Source organism: Onychostruthus taczanowskii, unplaced genomic scaffold (assembly GCF_017590055.1).
Source record: "Onychostruthus taczanowskii isolate IOZ18803 unplaced genomic scaffold, ASM1759005v1 scaffold13, whole genome shotgun sequence".
Lineage (NCBI taxonomy): Eukaryota > Metazoa > Chordata > Aves > Passeriformes > Passeridae > Onychostruthus > Onychostruthus taczanowskii.
This window is the reverse complement of record NW_024498462.1, coordinates 11,633,058-11,655,123: the sequence shown is the minus strand read 5'-3', so window position 1 is coordinate 11,655,123 and position 22,066 is coordinate 11,633,058. Positions and strand designations below refer to the sequence as shown.

Below are 22,066 nucleotides of genomic sequence, written 5' to 3'. Positions count from 1 at the left end.
AAAGTCTTTTATGGCTCTTGACTCAGCTGTTGGTCCTGTGCCCTCAGGTGGAAAGGGATTACAAGTATCAACCACCTTGAGCCTGCTGTAATAACAGGCATGGAAAGAGTTGCTAAAAAAGCCAATTCTTGAGAAGCTGAATGGGGGATTTCACCTATGGGAGTAAAGATTAAATCAGATCTGTCACTTGAAGAATGTGTTTGATGGAGAAAGCCAGCCTAATGCATATTTCAGCTTGTAACTATGACAACTCTCTAATACAGATAAGAGCTGTGTGTTGCATTAACATTTAAAGTGTAAATGAATAAGTTATACTTCTTTTCAAGAGAAAATATTTGCTCTCCAATCATAAGATTTTAATAGCCAGACTTTCATATTTCCACTTCACACAAGTGACAGACAGAAAGATTTCTTAATTTTGCAGCCGCTGTGTCTGGAGATGGGGTTCACCAGGACAAAGTGAAATAGCCAAATTAGGATTTGCTTAGGAAGTCACCATTGTCCTTGTCACTAGCCATGCCTAAGAAACAATAAATACCAGTGGTCCTTTCACCTGGAGCTCCAGCAACACTGGAGCTATTTAAATGATATTTAAATTACATACTGCAATACTGAGGTTCAGCATCCACCTGCTTATGGGTATCATTTAAAAAAAAAAAATCTCCATCCAAGAATGCCCAAGCTGCAACCCTGGCAGATTTCTGTCAACATTTTAATCATTTTTATGTCTTCCCCCCAGCAGATTCAGCATACATGGCTGTTACAGCACTTCTGCATTATTAATCTGGATCCTGCATTAAACAGAATGCAAAATTCTGTTCAAGAGGAGAAGTTAAACCAGCTGGCAAGTGCATAATGAGAAGTCTAAGAACTTCAAGGAAATATTCTTGGATCTCCTTATATAAGAAGAGTATGATGTTGAACAGCAGCTGTGAAAAATGTAAATTTGGCTTAATCCTTCTGGGCTGGTTATGGACTCAATTTGGGCCTTTTCTTATTCAGAATAAGCAGTGAATATGATGGTTAAAAAGACATTAATAATAATAATATAGTTGGGCAAAGAAGAATTAGTAATTTTTACCAGCTTTTTTGCTTTTCTGTGCTGCAAAGCCTGAGCACAGAATTTCCAAAATACTTACCACAGTTTGGTGGTTGACCTGGATCACCTCATCACCAGCATGGATTTTCTTGCACTGGTCAGCAGGAGACTGAGGACAAGAGAGAAAAATTTACTTTACAGGGAGGGTGTGGAGGTGGAAGGAAAGAGCAGGAATTAAAACAATGAACACTGAAGAAGGCAAGAAAGCTGTGCCTAAAGAAGCCTTATTGCTGTCAAATAATGGTAACTGGTCATATTCATAAGGAACAATATTTTTTCTGATAACATTTGATGGAGTAATCTAGAATTCCATTTGCTATTGCAATCTAGAATTCCAGCTGCCAATTTTGGCCAGTTGAGTTGCTCCATTGTGTTTAGCTGAGCAGTCACAACCTTGTTTGGAATACCCTGGGTGAATTCCCATCTCATGGAGTTAAATCTGTTACAACCCAGCTAGGACCAGCCGGGTGTGGGACAGAAATCAGGGCTCAGTCCTCTACAGAGCAGTGCCACTGCTGAAGGGAACTGAAGATGCTCTGCACACACAGGGAATTTATACCTTCAAATCCAGCTCCAGCATTTCCAAGACAATGCTAAATGAACCATTTGAACACAGAATGTGGTGATTTACAAATGGATGTAAGTGACTTGTTTTTCAAGAGATTTTATGTACACACGCTATTCACATAATTTCGTGATTCAGGAGCTGAAAAACTCCCTTATCCTAAATATAGCTTGTTCTGAGCAGATGAAAATGGATTAAAACCCATTGAGGAGCCACTCAAACATGGTCAATTACTAGTGTACAAATAATTTTTAGAAGCTTTGATGAAATCTTAAATCTGTGAGAGAAATCGGGGGCATTCAGGATATCAGCAGGCTCAGGAGTAAAGAACTGAGAACTCAAGGCCAATAGTTTGCACTGTGCCCTGGCTTACAAGTGTTCTACTGACACAGCACACCAACCTGGCACTCAGGAGGCAAAAACCACAAAGAACTCAAGAGCTGAGACATCACCTTGGAAAATAAACCCCAGTGGAAGCTGGCTGTTCAGCCAGGAGACTTGGACAAGGGGGGAAGTTTACTTGTGAGATACAGGGTCAGAGAGAGGAGAGGACTGAGTGCCTCTTGTCAAACAGTGCTGAAACCTTCAAAGCAAAATAATCCTCCAGAAACAGTTCAAGCTCCCTGCCAAGCCAACAGACTCCTAAGAAAGGCAGAAAAGGAGCCTCTTGCAGCTGGAGGGGGTGGCCTGGCTCTAATCCTGCTGAAGAACTGCACAGAGAAAAAGCTGTTACCAAAATGTGGCTGAGCTCCTGGATATCTCCTGCAGCCAGCCTAAAACATAAATTGTTAAACACAATAAACACGAGCCACGTGTCAAACACAAAGGAAGAAAGGATTTATCTGAACTGAAAGTGATGTGGAGAAGTTTGTGGTCATGACCTCACTGCAGGCAAGAGCTCCTCAGCTGCATTGCCTTCAACTCAAAATCCCACTCATTCCTTTTGTGAATGGAGATTAAAAACATAAAACATAAACAAATAAAAGGAACAAAGAGAAGAGGAGGCAATACAAGAAAAACCCAAATTGCCACTGACAGGGAAATGACTGCAATTATTTCTGAATCAAATGCCAGAGAGACTCATCACCCGCCAAGGGCCAGCCCCTGCTAGCAGCCAGCACTGTGCAGGGCTCTGGGAGCAGGAGATGGCATTGATTACCAATAATCAGCCAATAGGGCAATCAGCCAGCCCTGGACAGGGTGATTCCCAGCCTGACTGGGCTATTCCAAGCACAGCTTTTACCTTCTGCCCACTGATGGTTCTTCATTCCCAGCCTTTCTCTGCCCTGTTCCAGCCCCTCACCTGCCTGGCCTCTGGCAGGGCTTTGGTCACTCTGGGCTGGGGCCAGTTCTTCCTTTCCAGCCTTCCTCTGGTTTTTCCTTCCCAGCCTTTCTCTGGCTTTTCATCCCCAGCTTTCCTCTGTTTTTTCCTTCCCAGCCTTTCTGTGGTTTTTCATGCCCAGCCTTTCTGTGGTTTTTCCTTCCCAGCCTTTCTGTGGTTTTTCATGCCCAGCCTTTCTGTGCTTTTTCATGCCCAGCCTTCCTCTGGTTTTTCATTCCCAGCCTTCTCTGCCCAGTTCCAGCCCCTCACCTGCCTGGCCTCTGGCTGCAGTTCTGAGCCCTGGCAGAGCAGCCAGTCCCACCTCCAGCCCCTGAGCCCTTCTCCCCTACAACACACAGGATTTTACCCCACACCTCAGGTGGAGGATGTGAAGACCCACCTGGCTCCAGAGCCACTTTCTCCTTTTAGTGGAAACTTGTGGAATTTTGGCATTCCAGGAGCAAACATATCCCTGGAAATATCCCTGGAATTCAACGTGGCTTTAACAAACTCTTTGGCTTTAAGTGGGGCATGAGAGGTAAGCAGGAAATTTCAGTGAACACCACCATCCATAATGGTTACCTTCAGCCGAGCAGCAAAGGCCTGGCTCTTTCTCTTTTTAGCTGCTTTCCTGACTTGGATGAGGCTGAGCTAATTAAACACTGGCTCTGAGGTCAATTATCCCTTCAAAAGGAATGAAAAATCAATTTGCTGAAATACCAGAAGTTAAAGGTCTTTGAAGCTGGTTTATCTGCACATGTGATTACACTTCCAGCAAAACCAAAAAGAGCAATTTCTTCTGGTGGTGTTGTAGCAAAAAGTTTTGATAGTCCAAATAAAAGATTAAAAATTCTAGTGGCTGGAAATTTAGTAACTCTTCCTGTGGATTTCAATTGTAAATATATCAATATTTCCCCTACAAACTGCATTATATTTGTGAAATGAATTAGAATTACAGTAAAAAAATGGACTAATTACACCATGAGTAATTAAATCTATGAACATAATCTCTCCAACATAATCAAGATGGATCAGTCATAATTTCCAGCACCCAAGATACACATATAGTTATTTTTAGACTTCTAAATGCTGCCAATGGTGACAATATAAACAAAGAAATTTCAAGTTTAATTTGCATTAGAATTGTCTTCCCAAATTGTGACATACAAATCATCTGGCTTTTCGTGGGTTTGCACTGACAAAACCCATGTAAATACCACTAAATGTATATAAATCAATTAAAATATCCCACATGGAGCTCACCCATATGGGCCAGCAGAGCCCTGGCACTTGCCAGCTAGGATTTACATCTCACAGAGCTCATGTGGTGCTCCTTGGGCATCAGCAATCCATAATTTCAATCTCAGCTGTATAAAATCTAATCTTGTCACTCGCCCAGCTCTGAGCCTGAGTGGGAGCAGTGACTGAAAGACAAGATGAGAACCAGAAGGGTGGTTATGAAGTCTGTCACTGTAATTAGATGGCAGCAGTTGAAGTCAATTGAATTATTTAAATTTATAATTATGAACTGCACGTTAAGGAACAAGGAGGATGTTTAGAAGATGAGCTGGTGTTCCTGTCACACTCTTTGGTGTCCCCTCAAACCTCACATAGATCTTTGAGCTGCAAAACCCTCTGTGATTTTAGTTCAGGTTTTTTGATACCTCTGGGCATACAATGAAAATTATAATTGATCTCTTCTGTATATTTAATACAAATGATAGAAAACATAAAATATAATGTACTTAATATAAAGGAAACCACCTGTGCCAGAGAGAAATTGTGTGAATGTTGTTAGAAAGGAGTACTGGAGGAATGACTGAGGGCAGAAGTTTGAGAATTTCCTTTATTATAGCATTACTTATTAATAATTTCAACACAGAGGCTTCTCTATGTCTGTGTTCAAAGGTACTAACTCTTTACAAAGGTAATATGATACACATACATAAAAAAGGAAAAAAGATATTACTAAAAAGTGGCTTGGTTTAAAGCAAGCTTACATATTACAAAATGCACTGCAGATACACTGAAAATAATTGTAAGCACGATGCAAGTATTTTAAAATAAAGAATCTTACATTTTCTGTTGTTCCTGTGATTACATGTAGTCCATCATATGTTGATTTTATATACATTCCCTGGAAAATAAAGAGCAAAAAGGGTAATTAATATTTGTAGGAAACAAATACAGGACATTTGCACGATAATTAAAATAACATATTTGCTCTAATGACCATAACATTTGAACAGACTGGAAGGAGCCGTGGTCAATTGAAATTTGCAAATCTAAGTTTAACAAATCTATATCAAGACCACTATAAATAGCAGAATTTTCTCATTTAATGTTTTTTTCTATTCTAAAGTTTGTGAACAGAGTTCAACATCAAGCATCAGCATAAACACTCGTGTCTATTCAGTGTTTGAAATATTTAACATGATGTCTTTTTATTACAAGTGACATAAAAGAAGTATTGAAACTGAAAGCATGAGCAGGAGTAGTTTTTAAACTTAAATGTCCTATTTTCAAAGAGTTCCTGATTCAGGAAGAACGAAGCCAGAGTCTAACTCAGACAAGACAGGAGCCAGTGCTCATATTGCTAATTTATGGGGAAAATGAGCTTAGTGAACTAACAGAGCTTTGTAATTAGTCCATCAGGAATTCTGCTCCAAGGAGGAGACTGACAAATGGAGAGAGACAACCAGAGCAGGGATCTGTGGAGCTGAGCCACTCAGAGCCCCAAATGTCAGGGAGGCTCCTGTGCTTCCCTCTCAGGAGCCAGGTCAGAGCTTCCCCTCTCTTCACACAGCACCCTTATCCATCACATTTGGAAATCTAATTCATCTAATTGGTACATTGTGCTGCTGATTTATTGCTCTTTCAGTAGCTCTGCATCACCTTGTGCTGTCAGCCCCAAAGTTTAGAGTCCCCAGCAATAACCAAGCACATTTTGTTAAGAGAAAGCAATTTCCAGACTCCTGAATGCTAATGGAGATCTCCAAGCAGGGTGGGGACACAAACACCACCACCCAACCTCTTGAGAAAAACCCAAGACTTAAAAGTCCTACAAAGTTAAGATGATCTTGCTCTCCACAAGTCCCCAAACTGGAAGATGGGATGGAGCCAAACTCTTCCTCACAGTGGGAGCATGAGAAGCAAGAGACAAGTTGGAACTTGGGTGAGGAATTATTTTTTTCAGTTTTACCATCAGGAAAATAAAATCGTGGAACAGGCAAAGCTGTGGGATCTCTGATTTGGAGATGATCAAATTGTGACTGGATGAGGCTGAGCAACCTCCTCTAGCTGGGTCTGTTTGGATTTTTCATGGGAAAATGCAACTTCTGCCTTAATGTATATTAATTGCACTTCAGCAAGTTTTAAATGTATTGAAATCTTAAAAGTAAAGATTGTCCAAACCTGATTGCTGGCAGGTTGGTTAACTCTATTGCATAGGAAACTCTGCTTTAGATTTTATTCCCCATCTCAGTTGTTCTCTTAAATTAATCTACTTTATAAACTACTTCATTTGTAAAAACCAAAGATCCAAATTAAACCTTGTCAGTCGTGAAATCAGCTTCATAAAACAGGATTAGTTGGAAGAAAGAAGCTGCTGGTGAACCTTTCAGAATTTCCTTTTTAGAGATGCTTAATTTATCAGTGTTTGCTGTTCTGCTGTCTCTGTGGTCCCTTCAGCAGCTAAGGACAAAGTTCTCTTTGCCAAATCAAGGACACAAACAGGATCCTGGAGAGCTGAAGGCTCCCATGGACAATGGGATGGGGAATCTCCATTAAAAACCCAATTTTATTTTAGTTTGTTTTTTTTTAATTAAATTGAGCAGAAATTTTGCCCATCTAGTGTGAGTTATGCTGAATTTCCACAGTGAACTGTTCACGAGAACATTACACAACATTCCTGCTCTTTTAGCACTTGGTCAGCCTCAGGAACACATTTCCAGCCACACTTTTATATCAAATTTAATATCCCAGTCCTAACATCCCACTTGCTCTGACGAGATTCATTCCCTGTTCAAAAAACCCAACAGATGAAAATCTTTCAGGCCACAAGAGGACAGAGTGCTAAATTTTGCACTAAATTTTACCACTTATTTCTTCCTAAAGTTCTTAGACTCTTGTTAATCTCTGTGTATTTTTGGAAAAAATCAAATTATAATTTTATCTCTTAACAGATGCCATTGGAGAGTCATAAAACCTGACTGATCTCACAGAATTACCCTACATTTTGTTATCTGCTCTTTCATCCTAGTTATTATAACTTAAGAATATACAAAAAAATAAACAATTTTAATGAATGACTCATAGCCTTCAAATAATCCTACACAGAGCTTTCATCCTTGTTTTCCCAAAAGAAAAATAATGAGCTTGTTTCTTGTTGACCATTACAGGAGCAGAGCATCCCCTTGACATATATTTACCTGAAAAGCTGTAAAGATTATTCTATGTAAAAAAAATATCAAAGTTCTTATATCAATTTTTTACTTCACATGGCTCAGCTTAGGCATATTCAGAGAATTGTTTGGTCACCTTGGAGTGACCAGGGGTTTGGCCAATGTGAGAAACCCTTCTGGGGTGGCACCTACACCTGGCACAGAGGCTTCTCCTGCCTCTTCCCTTCCAGTTTCCACTGCTGCCCTCTCCACCCAGCTCTGTCTGCCTTCCTGCTGCTCTGCAAACTCAGCGATGTCCATTCCTGTCCCACCTGTCCTTCCCTGCCCTGTCCATCCCACTGACTCAGTTCCCAGCTTTCTTTCTGTTCCCTTACCAGTCTGTTAAGAGCCTTAGAAGCAAAGTATCACAGATCACAGGAGTCCTTTTTCAAAATGATTAATCTCTCTCTCTCTGTTTTTTTTCTTTAATTTTTCTTTCCCCCCAGGAATGGGATTTTAGTCTCTCTGGTTTATCCTTGAATGGCAACAATGATCTCAGAGAAAAGAATAACAAGCTGTACCCCTTATCTCGAGATAAGGCAAGAGTCAAGGATTCTCCTCAGTGAAGATGGCTCAGACTGGTGAACATTTAGAAATAAATAGTTGCTCTTTAATAACTGATGTGTCAGGCATAAACTCTGAAGAATGACACTGACCTATGTTAGAGAACAAGGAAATGTTTCTCAGGCATCAAATCAAGAACCCTGCCACTGTCCCCTAGTGACAAAGTGAATTAAAGGTTTTTAATTAAAATCTGACCTTTGAAAACATATGGGAAGGCATCAACCATTTAAAATCCCATTTTGAAGAGACTTTTCCCCAGAAAACAGCACATCCAGTTGTCAGGGGAATTTCCTTGAAAATTTTCTTGCAGAATCATCTGGCTAATTAAGCAGGATGTAATGACAGCAGTGTGTTTTTAAGTGTCAACAATTTTTCCTGCACAGGGAAGCAGTGACAGCAAAGATGCAGATTTGTAATGCCACAGACAACCAGGGAACTCTTACACCCCTTGATCTTTTGCCCCATAATAAATGGTTCTTTAATCTTATTTCAACTATCAAAGTTACACAAATGCATTTAAATGAACACCATGATAGTGCTTTGAGAAGGTGATGGAGTTTTTTTTTAAATTTCATACTATTAAAAAGTCCTCAAAATTTTTTTCTGTCTTATATGTTGCAGTCCTTTGCCCAAATTTAAACACCTCTACTTTCCTTCCTGCAAGACAACTTCCACCTCTCAAAATACTTAAGATAGTAACTTCTTTTATTCTTCTGTATAAGAAAATTTGGTTTTGTTTGGGCTTTTAGGCTATGAGAACCTTTATATGCCAAGCATGATGGAAATTTGTCAAGTTTCTGTAAGCCTTTAAAAATAATTCTAAATAATTAGATGAACTCCCTGACAGTTTTAGGCCAGGCGTATTCCCATTTAAAAAGCTGCCTTCATATTCTACTTTTTCTTCTTGCCTACATTGCACTTCCTTTCTTGTGAAAATGGGAAAAATTGACTTCCATCACCTTAAAATACAAATGCCACAGAAAGAGAAGCACTATTTGCAAGGATAGCTGGAGAATGGATAGATGAATAATCCTCCATAAAGAAGGCTCTGTGCACCTGAAATCTTGTCTGTTTGTTCAGTTTTTTTTTTGTTTTTCCAACATTTCAGCTGGTTTCATTAAAATGATTTATTTTTAGAAATAAAAATCTTTGCTTTCCTTAATTTTCTAAAATGAAACAGGGAAAGTTCCTTCTTTTTCTGAAGGAAAGGGAAAAAAAATTCCTTCCTGAGGAAGGAAAAATTAAGAAGGTTCTGAATATTAGCAGCATACATCTTAATTAAAGTGTGTCTGATTGCACTGATTCTATCAGCAGGGGGAAGCTGAGACAACAGAGAGAAAAAGAATAAAAAAGTGAAAGGAAGAGGGATAAAAGTCTTCCTTTATTCCAGAAGGAAAGAAGAATACATTCCGCAGACATCAGAAGATACAAATCCAAACCACAAAACCCCAACTGCCTCCCTGTTCAGAATCTCCTGCTTAAGAGGAATCATTAAACTCATCAAATAAGATTAAAGCTGCATCTTACACAGAAGGGTCTCTGGGTATATGAGCTGGACATCAAGTTCAGAAGATTAAAAAGAAAAGTTTCATCTGAAATAATACTGGCTGTAATAATCTCTCACTATGGACAATCCCCAATCATCCAAGAACAGGAGGGGGGAAAAAAGGCCCAAACCTCAAAAAGCATTCTATGATCCCATTCTGTATCTCTATAAAATCTCCAATAAAATGCTGCCTGTTTATGTGACAGCAAAACTGCTCCAAAGCTGGCTCTGGGCACAGAAGGAGATAAATCATAGCAAGGTTCTCCAGCCTTTCATCAACTTTCATCCCCAAGGATTTAGCAGCAAGCTCAGGATCTGCCAACAGCAACCCAAACTCCTGGCTCAAGGGCTTATTGTGGATCCATCAAGCCAAAAAATTTAAAGTGAGGAGGCAATTTTCTTAAATCACAAAGTTATTTTATTCTATTCGATTTCCTAAAAATTTATGTCTGCATGTTCTGCCAGAGCTAACGGTGATTCTCACAATTTAATACTTTCTTAGTGCAGGAATTTATTTGAAGTTTGTCAAATTGATTGTTTGAAACAAAGCTTTGCCTTCCAGACATCTTGTTCGTGCTGATTATGCTGTGCACTTCAGATATTAATGGTATTACCATACCCAGTACTATCATTCAGGAGAAAAAGTGCTTTACAATCCTTGAAGTTACCTCAAAATTAAATAGAAAATACATGGAGTGTGTTTCAGTATTTTCCACTGAAAAATCAGTGCCAAAATAGGGAAAAGGAGGAACCAATTTGACCAGTGAAGCAGGAGAAGGAATGGAAAAAGAAAGGAAAAAAAGCCAATATATTCTGGAGGCCAACAAATGCCTGCAGAGATCAGGATGCAAACAGAGTCCCCAGGACCTGGAACAGACCCCAAACCGAGTGTTCCCAATGCAAATTCCTTTGTCCAGGAAAGTGCCAGGAAAGCACAGCACACAGAGTGTCCTGGGAAGGCTGCAGATAAGGCCAGGCTTTAACAAAGCTGAATGCAAAGAAGGTATTTTAGAGAGGGGAAAAAAATAATAAAAAAAAAAAGTGACGTAAAGCTCATCAAAGCACAGAGAGGAAGTTCGAAAATGCTAGAACTGAAAATGCACATTCCAAAGACTCGGAGTCTCTTTTGTGAAAATGCTTTATGATCCAGGATTTATTTACACAATTAAACACACAGACAGTGCCCTGCAGGAGCTCTGACTCCGTGCAGCAACTGCATGGACCTGGACCTGGAAATTAATCCCATTTATGTAGGAGCTTGTGCAATGTCAATAGGATTCCTGGCTTAGTCGGGGAAGACATTAGAAGACATGTAATAAAAATTTTGCAAAAGGAGTTTTGAAAACTTGGGAAGACACGCAATTTAGTCAGCTGAATATCATTCCAGATAACTGAATTCTTTCATAAATCTGAGTGGTTTACAATACAACACACTTTTCTCCAAAGACAAATAATTGTGTTTGTTTTCTAGGTGCCAACCCTGGATGAACCCTGTTCTCAGTAGCTCTGAAAATTAGAGCTACATTTAAACCCAAGAGAGCCTGTGTTTTAAATTTATGCTCTGAAAATGTTCTGAAAATTTGTACATTAAACTGCTCTTGAAAAACACATTTTTAGTGATTTTGACACCAACTGCTGTGCATTAGCTTCCTACCTCTAAAACTAAAATTACAGTATCCTTTTCACAAGTGTGTTGTGAGGATGAATTAATTAGTGTCTGTGAAGCACTCAGGAAGGCCATATAAAAAAATAAATAAAACAACTCACGAATAAATTAATAACTCCAGGGACTGCAGAGCTTAGCTGGAGTGTGGTAAATCAGGCCTCAACCCCTAGACTGAATGATAAGGATAAAAATGGAACTCTGAATACTTTCCATTCACTGAATAGTGCTCATTTCTCTCTTGAATGGAGCAGATATCCTGTGGAAAAAAATCCTCTATACAATCATGAGAAAGCCATTTGTAATTCATTACTCTGTTCTATATTTGATTCTGATTAATGTTTTCTTTTCCTTTTCACATGATTTTTCTTTTATTCCCATTTATAGTCCTTTTTCATATTTTCTTCTAAACAGAACACAGTGTCAGCAAAATTGATTATAAGGAACTTTCCAACCTAACATGTTACAGTGCCTTCACAATTAGGCACAGAAAACTCACTCATTCACTGTGATTTCACTTCATCTAAGGGAAAAAGGGGGTGAAAAAAGGGACAAATTGCCAGGCAGTTTGATTGCAGTATTTGTCCCCTGTCAGCAGTGCCCACTCCCTGCTCTTTTGCTGGCTCTTAACTCACGGGCACATTGTGGATGGAGAACCCCACAGGGGTTCTTCCAGCCCCTGTCCATCCAGCCAGGATCATTCCAGCACAGATCCTCAAGTTCTACCAGGAAAAAAGGGAATGTGAACCACAGGAAAGGCCCCAGCATCTCAGCCACCAGCTCTCACCTTGGTCACTGCACAGCTCAAATCACACTCCAGCTCCTCATGGGCAGCTCCTGCCAAGAGCTCCTGACAGACACCTGCCTCAGCCTGCACACCAGGAAATCTCAGTCCCCCACAGGAAATGCTATTTTTGGGGTAGATTCCACTCCTGTCCTCCACCAGCCTGATCCAGAGCCATCACTGCATGGGAAGCATCAGCAACACCAAGCTCTGCTCATGGTGCTCCATCATCTCTGAGGAAAATGTTCACTGTTCTGTGCTCAACTTCTCTGCAGCACTGACAATGAACTTTCCCCTAATTAGACCAGCAGAAATACATCCTATTTCTGCATAGAAAGGAAAGCCATGCAGAGTGCTGGCCTGCAGGGTGTAGGAATCCTAATGCAAGTCAAAAGCACCGGGATATTCACAGCGTAACTCCTGCAAATGCACTGACCTGTATTTCCTGGGCACCCTGCACTAACCCAGAAATCAGAGCTAGAGGGGAAATTGGGCCATAAAGGGAACATGTTTGGCCATAAGGATGCAGCAGCACAGCGAGGGAACTGTATCTGTGCTCAGGATTACACACTGGGCTGAGCATCTGCGATGCCACGGAACTAAAATTGAATGTGCTTTATGCTGTGGTAATGTTCTTTGTTGACTAAATCAGCCTAAGAATAAAGTAAACTTGTGCAGTCACACAACACCCCCTCATGTTATTAAAATATGTCATTCTCAGATTAATATGCATACCTCAGAGTAATTATGCCCTTGTAACTCTGACAGCATTTGCATATGACGTTTGTCGCTATTCAATGTCAGAACAAAGAGGAAGATGTTGAAATAATACAAAGTGTCTCAACTAACAGAAATGTAAAATCTGTAAATCGCGCTGAATTACAAACAGGAAACATGTCACAAGGTGTAGAGTGGCACTCAAGTGGGTTTTGATTTGTCAGTTCGGGGATTTTCTGTGGATAAGCCGCACGGATGCCAATTTCACTCCCCACTTCCCCCTTATTTTCCTCCTACGACTGCTTCCTTCAAGCCAGAAGCAACATTCCTGAATTACTCTTCTTGTAGGGAGAAAATAAAAATAAAGAGAATTCTGAGAAGGCCGCTGGAGGCAGTTTAGGAGATTGTGCTGGGAAAAGCAGCCTGGCTCTTGAGGGGGGCAAGTGAGAAGTCCCCAGTGCCTGCAGTGCCACGCTCCACTCCAGCTTTTATTGGGGTCTTGGGTTCCCAAGCACAATCCTCATGTTCCTACAGCCCACCAACATCAAATGGCTGCAAAGTAAGGGACTGCAGAGGGGAGGCAGAAATCTTTGCCCACCAACCACTAAAATGTCACAAAAATCCATTGTCCCAAAAATGTACATTAATATCTGAAAGCTGTAGCCAAATAATTCTGAAACTGTAACTGCAGAACGTTTCACTGCTGTGACCCACCACCAATGCAGAGCAGCTGGGATGTCCAGAGCCATCCAACCAGGCTGCTCAGTGAGCAGCAATTTACAAATAAAGATTTATTTTGTTCCTGGGATGATACTTCTGAAAGTTTTATTTGAACTGATCATTAGGGAGGCATATAATTCTATTTATGCAAGTCCAAGGCACAGACTTTCCACTCATCATTTTGAAAGCACATGAACGACATTAGTTAATTTCATTTGTATATGTTTGCATTTGGGGATTATTTCAGTACATTCCAAAAACTGCAATCTGGCTGTCGAAGGATCACAGATTTAACACTCCTACAGTTACAGGTGAAGCCCTAGGTAAAACAAGTTTTAATTTGAAAAAAACCCAAACAACCCCTTTGTTTAGATAAATTCAATCAAACCACCTTCAGAAATCTGATTCAGCTTACCAAAAATAATTAGGACATTGCATGAAAATACATTTTGATTTCTTGATAAATTCAAAACAAAATCACCCCAAAGAACTGAGGCATGTGCTGAACATTCTAAGAGCTAAACTTGAAACTGCTTTGCTACTTACCAACCCCTCACTGGGCATGATGCTGGTGAGATGAACGACCTCGAGATGAGCAGACTGGGACACCAGAGAGTCAGAGGAGAGGGAAATGATGTGGTCACAGATCCCAGACAGGGTTTTACACTGCAAAGGAAAACAAGTCAATAGAATCCCTCATATCCAACTGGAAATACAAGTGAAGAAATTCTTATTCTAAGAACTAACCAAGAATAAACAGATAATTTTACTTCTTAGTGCTGTAAGAATTACAGGTGTATGAAAGTCAAGGGCAAGTGGTTAATGGAACAGAAAATATCCATAAATGTCAAGAAAATGTACATTCATGTACAGTTCTGCTGTAGAAGAATATCTGTATCTGTAATCTTCTCCACTCCATGTGCACTTTAAAAATAAAAGAACAAACCAAATGGACTTTATCCTTATGATTATAAATACAATGGGAGTTGAGTGAAATATGTCAAAATAAATGTCTTATGCAACTGAATAACCTATTTTGGCTACCAAATGATGACATCATCCCTACCAACTGTGATAATTAGGTGAATTCTGCTCTTCAAGTTGGAAAATTTCCTTTGTTAAAAATTACCCTGGCAGAGAAGTGTCTTAGTTAACCCATTTCCTGCAGTAAAATTCTTATGCATCTTTGAACACATCCTTTAGCTGATATTCTACATCACCACAACTATGCAATGATTTTGCTATCCTGCCTTCCAGCTAAAGGTCTCAAAATCTTAATGCAAATGCATAGAAAGACCTTCAAAGCAGGAGCCCCACTGCATGGACAGGGGCAGTGGGTCTGGCAGATTAAACCCATCTGTCAAAGCAAAGTTTGCAGGTCAGGGGGGAGCTGAGCTGAGCCCTCAGACAACACTCATGTGGAAAGATTTATTGCCAAATTTCTGTTTGTTGCTTAAAGCACACTCTTTTCAAGAAGCCTTTGTCCGAAAGTGTTTGAACCTGATGTGAAAGAATTCATTTAACAGAATTTCAGGATGGCTTTCTGGTCAAGGCTCTGCTGTGTGCCTCTATTTTGCTTTGGGGACTGTACTCTCATTTTTCCTAATTATAGCAAATTCCAGTGAAATCCCTTCAGGGAAGTTTTGTTTCAGGCATTTGCAAAACCATGAGGCTTTCTAATATCTCATTTGACACTATCCACAGAAGTTAAACAAATAAAGTTGTCACAATGAATAAGTTAACTGCCCAAACGTGTAGTTTAGATTTCCATTCACTGTGCAGTTACTCATCTGGAAATCCAAGGACAGAGCCTGGGCTGTGGCATCTGGATTTTCTATCAGCTGCAAGATGCAAAGCATCCCACTGAGGTGGCTGCAGCTAAAGGTCACCATTTCCACAAATATTTCAAGCAGTTTCAGCTCGGGGCCAGAACCCCTGAGCAGAGTTTGGGTCTCATCTTCTCCCAGCAGGGATGGAGAAACTCAAAAATCTCAAAAATCTCCAGTGTAGTGGGTGTCCCTGTGTGTGAGTACATTTTTTATCCACATTTTGAACCACTGGCATGTCAAGATATTGACAAAATTTCCAACAGAAAACCTCTCTATGCCTCAACACTTGAGAGCATTTTCCCAAATTAGATGCAGACTAAACCCCAGGGAGAACAACACTTTCTACTTTCTGCTGTAATGCTTTAACCTTAGAGTTGCCTCATGGAAATACTTTTTCCTTTAGTAAAACAAACAAAAAAGAAGTTTTCAATCAAATCAGCCTGGTTTATGGAAGCTGTCCCTGCCACAGTCAGAACTGTGGGCTAAAAGGTGCAAATAAATAAATAAATAAAAATAAATAACTATAAAAAAGATAAAAATATGTGTATGTGTGTGTACACACCCCAAATCCCAGAAGGTATCAGGTGCTTTTAAAAGTTCTATTCATACCCAGGTTTGCTATAGTAAGCTTTTTTTTTCCCCTCTAAAAGTCACTGCACGCTTTCTAAATTTAACAGCACATCAATGTTTTATGACAGATTTTAATCCCTGCTGGAAGCAGAGTATGTGCAAAAGGCTTTAAAAAAAGAAGAAAAAGAGTCAGACACTTGGGCAGAGCTTGTCAAAAGCTTATCTGAACTTGTAAATCCTTTGAGAGTTTCTTTCACCACGGGCTTTATCTCAATGTCAGTACAGGTTTCTGTGTTGGTACCAGAAAAATATAAAGTGTTTGAACTTAAAGGCCAATATCTAATCAATAATCTTGAATAAGGTTTTTCCACTCCCCTTTGTCATCAGATTTTTTTGAGTTCTGAAGGCACAAAATGCTCAGTGTGACAACCAGTGACACAGTAGGACCATGGATCTGACCAACCATTCTGGTAGGAATATTCATATACAGAATATTGTGCAGCTTCTAAACCTAAACCCATGATTCTGTATTTGTAATTAACTGTAGCTATAACAGAGAGCATTTCTGTGGGGAGCTTTAATTTTTAGCAACTGATATAATTAATCAGAAATTATACCAGAGAGTAAGGAACTCTTAAGAGTAAGTATTATGCCATAGCAGCCTTATTTTTTGAAAAAATAATTTCTATATGTGGGGTAAAAATAGAGAATACCAAAGCAGAATTACTTACCACATGAAGAATTTTATTTTCTGTTTCATACACCGTACAATCCTGTGGTAAAACAGAACAAAACCAATTAAATGAATGTCACATTAAATTTCCTATTAAGAAGTCAAAGAAGGTTTTATGCTGGTAATAATCTTACATATTCCTGATGAACCTTAAGAATTGTTACTTTTGGAGTGGTCATTTTCCTATTTTAGCTGTCATTTTAAGAATATCAATCTTACACTCCATCATTTCAGTGTCACCCTTACCTTGCTTTTTGCTTTAGTGTTATTACAGGGGTTGAAATATTGTTTTTCTTTCATGAAACAAAGCATACAAATTGCTAAACTGCCTCTATGACTCATTAATGTTTGAAATTTCCCTCAGTGTGACCCCCTGGAAATGGAGACACAGCTGTGGCAAAGGGGTTTGACCCATCCCCTGCAGCTCTGCCCCACCTCCTCCTGCCACCCCAAATCTCAGGTTATAGTCTGCTAAAACAGAAAATAAAAAGGAAAATACATTAAAATATCAATTCCAAGCAGAGTGAGATTAGAAGAGGGTTTCCCCAAGCCTTGGTTCCCTCTGAGCACAGCCCTGGCCAGGCTCCCTCTCCCTTATCATGTTGGGAAATTGTTAAATCCTTCTCCAAGTGCTCTTCCATGTTGGAAAAGGCTTTCTACACTAATGGATATGGGATCATTTATATGGGATAATTATAAAAACCGGTCTTCTTTATTTAGTTTTTTTCCTTGAATAAATTTCCAAGTAAAATTTAATTTACTGATAATACCTGAAAGGTCCCTTCAAGTAACTTAAGATTCCCTCAGTTGGTCGGAGCCTGGTGATGGCAGCACCAAGGCTGAGGGTTTTATCTTAAGAGTTGGGCTTGATATGTGGGTCCCTTCCAGCTCAGAATATTCTGTGATTCCCTTCAAGCAGTTTAAGACTCCCTGTATTTCTCAAGATTTCCTCTTTTTACTGCATCTTAATATATTAGCAGTAAGAATTAATTGCTTCAAATGTCGCTCAGAACGATTCCAACCCCCTCATTCCCTGTACCCTGCATGCTCAGTTTGGGCTGGGACACCCTCTGGAGCTCTCTGCTCCCCTCTTCCAGCAGCCCAAACCCTTGGCTGCTCCCATCCAGCTCCCAAACCTTGTCCCTTGGGTGTCCCTTTGAGGATTTTTCCCTGAGCCCGTCTGAGGCAGCTCCTCCAAACCCTCAGCCCAAGGAACTGCCCCTCCCTCAGCTCTCAAGGTCAATATTTATTTTGGAGTATTGTTACACCTGTGGAGCAATTAATTTCTAAGTGACTACAGTTTATAGAATATTGCTACAGAATAAGAAAGTCAAAATCAGAAGATTGGGAGTACCAAGCAGCACAGAAGAATTTATATTAGCATTTCATGGTCAAGTATCCCTTTGATGTTTCCTCTGTATTCATACTGTTATTTTCTAGAGCACAAAAAAAAATTCAATTAGTCAGTTTGGCTGGCAATGCCCAAGGCAGTTTTCCTTACAAGTTTTGCACACTTCAAACAGCTCATCCACCATCTCCTTTTAACCCTCCACGTACCAAGAGAACAAAATGATCACAGCAGGGCTTCCAGCTTGGCTCCAGAGCTAATGTTCCTGTCTAAATGATTCCTTTAATTTCTGTGCTAGAAATACAATATGAACCTCCCTCTGAACAAACTTAATTACTTCAGGTCAAAGAATAGAAGACTTATGTATAGTAAAACTGAAATTTTACTGTTTTGTAGAGCAGAATTAATGTTAGCTGTACTTATGTTGCACATTCAAGATTACATTAGCATGAAAAATGTTAATGGCTTTGGGATTCCTTCCAAAATAGATGCATATTGACTTCTTTTTAAAATACATCAGACTAGTTTAACTGAGAGGCTAAAAGCACTTGCAGTGTTACACTGAAATATTAAGATATGTAGGTCACAATACCCTTCTGATTATTTTTCTCTGATACATAGCAATGCACTAGGGATCTCATTAAAAAAATAATCTTCCAGGACTACTATTTTTAGGATGTTGATGTATTTTTCTTAGAAAATAAATAATAGTTATAGTCACATTCTTTCTATGTTCTCCAGTAGCAAGATGACAAAAATATTTGTTCTTAAAGTTTAAAAAAACCTTTAAATTAGTAGCTGTGTTCTATTTCCCCTCTGTAAAAGGATAAACCCCAGGAATTACAAAACCATTCACAGGGAGCAGTGTTACAAACCAGGCAAGGACTGCACTGTCCTGAATATTCAGAATTGAAAGGTGCAGCCCACCTTTGTCTCTGATAAAGTGAAACTGCTCCTCTGCATATTCATAAAGAGAAAAGGTCAGTGGGACTTGTGCTCACCCACACACTAGACAAAATTCCAATTTCTAATTCTGAAAGAAGGAAAAAATGCAAGTACCACAAAATTTTGCACATAAAGAGTGTTTTATGGCAAGTTCTTGAGGACAGTTAACTAAAACATAAAAAAAGGTAAAATATTCGAGTTCATTAACTTAGTTCTATAAAACAGCATGAGTTTAGTCAACTACTGAAAAGAAACTAAAACCCTGTAAAGGAGCATTTCCACCACAACACCACAGGAAAATTCTACAGCAGCCTTTGAGTGGTAGATATGACAAAGTGATATTTCAAAATACATTGCTGGCATGCATAAAATGAAATACTTCTAAAATTCAGGATTCAAAAGAAAGAGATCACTCTGGAATTAGGCAAATATACAATGGCAAATGCACAGAACTGACTCATTTTACTTGGTTCAGAGGTAGAGACTTGATCAGAGTGTATTTTTAGAAAAGAGTGAACAGATGTTTGATGTGACGTTCTTTAGCAAATGCAAGCAAAATAAGATGGAGGGGCTGAAAGCTGAAGTCTGCAAAGTTCAAACTGAAAATAACACCCAGGTTTTGCATGGCAGCTGCTGAATCACAGGATAATTCAGGTGGAGGGGCCTCTGGAGGTTATCTGGTCCAACCACCTTCTCAGGGGAGGCTGGTTTAAAATTCACACCAAGTACAGAAGTTACTAAGAAATAACAATTCCTATCAGTTCCAGTGCAAACTAGATGGCTTTAAAACAGCAGAAAAACCATGCTGCATCCTAAACACAGCATTTGGCTAAAAATAGGGCAAAAACCGTTATAGGGTGTCTGAATGTATCTCAGTGAGGTTAATTAGACAGTAATGAAGGGAAGAACAAGCAGAATTTTGTTTGGTTTTTGTTGAAAAAAGTTAGGCTGAGTTGTGCTGACATCCTTTGGTAAGACAAAGACTCTTTTTGTTGAAAGTCTGTTCTTCAGGTGTATCAGAAGCATCTACCTCAGATTTAAACATCTTGGACATAATTAGAAAAATTAGAATCCCAGCTGCCTCTAGGACTGGGGAACTCTTTCTACTCAATGAAAAATTAACCAATGGCTGCATTTTATGAACAAAAACAAAAATCCAAAGCTATCCTTCCCCAGTTCCTCTGCCTTTCCCTCAGGGCAGCCTTGGTGCTAAAGCATGACCAGCCCCAAATTTGGTTCAGTGATTCTGGTGGATCCCATTTCAGAGAGGAGGAGAGTGAGTGAACCTTGAAACTGAGCTGTAGCTCGGGCTGAAGGCAGCAGAGAGCTCAAACACCTCAATACCCTATTTAATGTGCTTTTTCTGCATATTATTATAAACACATTTTGATGGGACATTGCAGCTCAAAATCAGGATATTTCTGCAGCTCTGTGCATGACATAATTCTTTTACAGTAACTTAGTGGAGGTGATCAAAAGGGTTCAGGAAACTGAGCAGAAAAAAGCACATTTTCAAACAGAAATGGACAGCTGTAAATCTCCTCTGAAATTAGAGAATGAGGTTTTCTTTTAACCATCATGAGCAGGTGCTGTTTAAAGTTAAATAAGTGACTATTCATCATAGCACTTGCATGGTATGTAAATAATAATACATTAAAATAAATTTGATTCAAGGTAATGTCACTCAGAGCACACAGGACATTTGAGCATGAAGATTCATAAGCACTTTCTATATTAAACTAAGGTTACAGGGTAATGTCCCCTGTTAGAAAATTCACCTGGAGTGGCAGCTGCAAGTTGTGCACAGAAACCATGTTCAATTTGCACAAAATGCCAAAGACATTTCTCACTTAATGTGCCAGATCTGTACCCTTGACTGCTACTTTCACACTGGCTGAAGGAGGTATTTAAAATGTATATAATTCATAAAACAAGGAGCATCTGAAAGGATCTGAGAGCCAGGTTTCTATTAGTTATGCCTTTCATTTCATATTCCATCCTACAGCTGAGCCTGCAGCTCTTGTTTAGGTGAGACATTTCTGCTTTCACACATTAAGGTCAATTTTTCTCAGATTTAGTGACAGCAAAGCTGTCCCTCTATGACTGATTTGGTTTTATGTGCTCTTTCTTGTGCTTAGTTTAATATAACATAAAAAGAACTTAATAGACAACCATCACACAAGCCAGATCTGACAATAAGATAAAGAAAAGACAAAACTTGATTTGCAACCTGAAGCATTTTTAAAGCATAACCCGTGCACTAACCAAGCATTTTTCATCTTGGAATGACTTGGAGTTTATGCTAAAAGATTGTTTTTAAGTTGTCAAAAGGAGGACAGCTGTGGGACTGGAGCTGAAGGACTGGAAAAAATAAAAGAACCAAACTACTGCTGGCAGAGGAGAACAGAATCTCATCTGCCAAAAGCTGGGACATGAACAACAGAAGTGGAGGCAGCAATTCAAAATTACTCTATTTTCACCTGGACCACAGGGAAAAATCAAACTCACACAAACAAAGTGCAATATCAGCTGAAGGACAGAATCAGAATCTGAACTTTTTCTACTGTAGAGAAGTTCATTTTGCTTAGTCTGTAAATCAAAAATAGCCTGGTGCTATAAGCACCTTGTAAGAGAAAGCTTAATAAAGATACATAAATAATTAAATGCCGACATAGGAATTTCTAAACTAAGAAAAGAGAAAAAGGATCTTTGTTTTCTGCTGCAAAAATGCATAAAGGACAAGATTTCCAGGAGGAATAAAGCTGACTATTATAAATTTTATAAATTAAGGATAATAGTGTAAAACACAATGACATATTTATCAGCCTTAGTTCTTTAGCTCCAAGAACTGAAATAGACTTAAAGAAGAGGGGGAAAAAGTTTTCAGAACTACTACTACTGCCTTACTGCTCCAGAAAGCATTTGAAATTGAGTTCTGTGGTTGGCCTGCTGGGAGGATGCCTGGAAATCTGTGGCAGCAGAGGACAGAGGGAGGCAGGGGAGTCCTCTGCACTGGAGACAGGCCCAGCCTAAAGCCCCTGTAAACTGGAGCTTAAGCTAAGCTTTCTTCATGCTTTCCCTCCTTCAACCCTCTCATCTTTTTCCTTTTCTTCATTCCAAGACAGGCCTGCCTGTTCTCTGACCTCTTCCCATATTGCAGTAACACTTTTTGTCTCATCAATATTTTATCTGCTCACAAGGGGAGCAGCTCATTGTAAAT

The 22,066-nt window shown here is 39.4% G+C and overlaps 1 protein-coding gene across 1 annotated transcript in view; it reads right to left on the bottom strand.

Moving 5' to 3' along the window:
- Positions 1–22,066, bottom strand: part of LOC121331788 (connector enhancer of kinase suppressor of ras 2-like) — a 165,394-nt gene that overhangs the window by 57,494 nt on the left and 85,834 nt on the right. Inside the window, exons 6-9 of the mRNA XM_041396540.1 lie at positions 16,552–16,593; positions 13,968–14,087; positions 5,063–5,122; positions 1,140–1,208 (exon numbers count right to left, since the gene is read on the bottom strand). Coding sequence (XP_041252474.1) covers positions 1,140–1,208; positions 5,063–5,122; positions 13,968–14,087; positions 16,552–16,593 — 291 coding nt within the window. The remainder of the gene's footprint in view (positions 1–1,139; positions 1,209–5,062; positions 5,123–13,967; positions 14,088–16,551; positions 16,594–22,066) is intronic.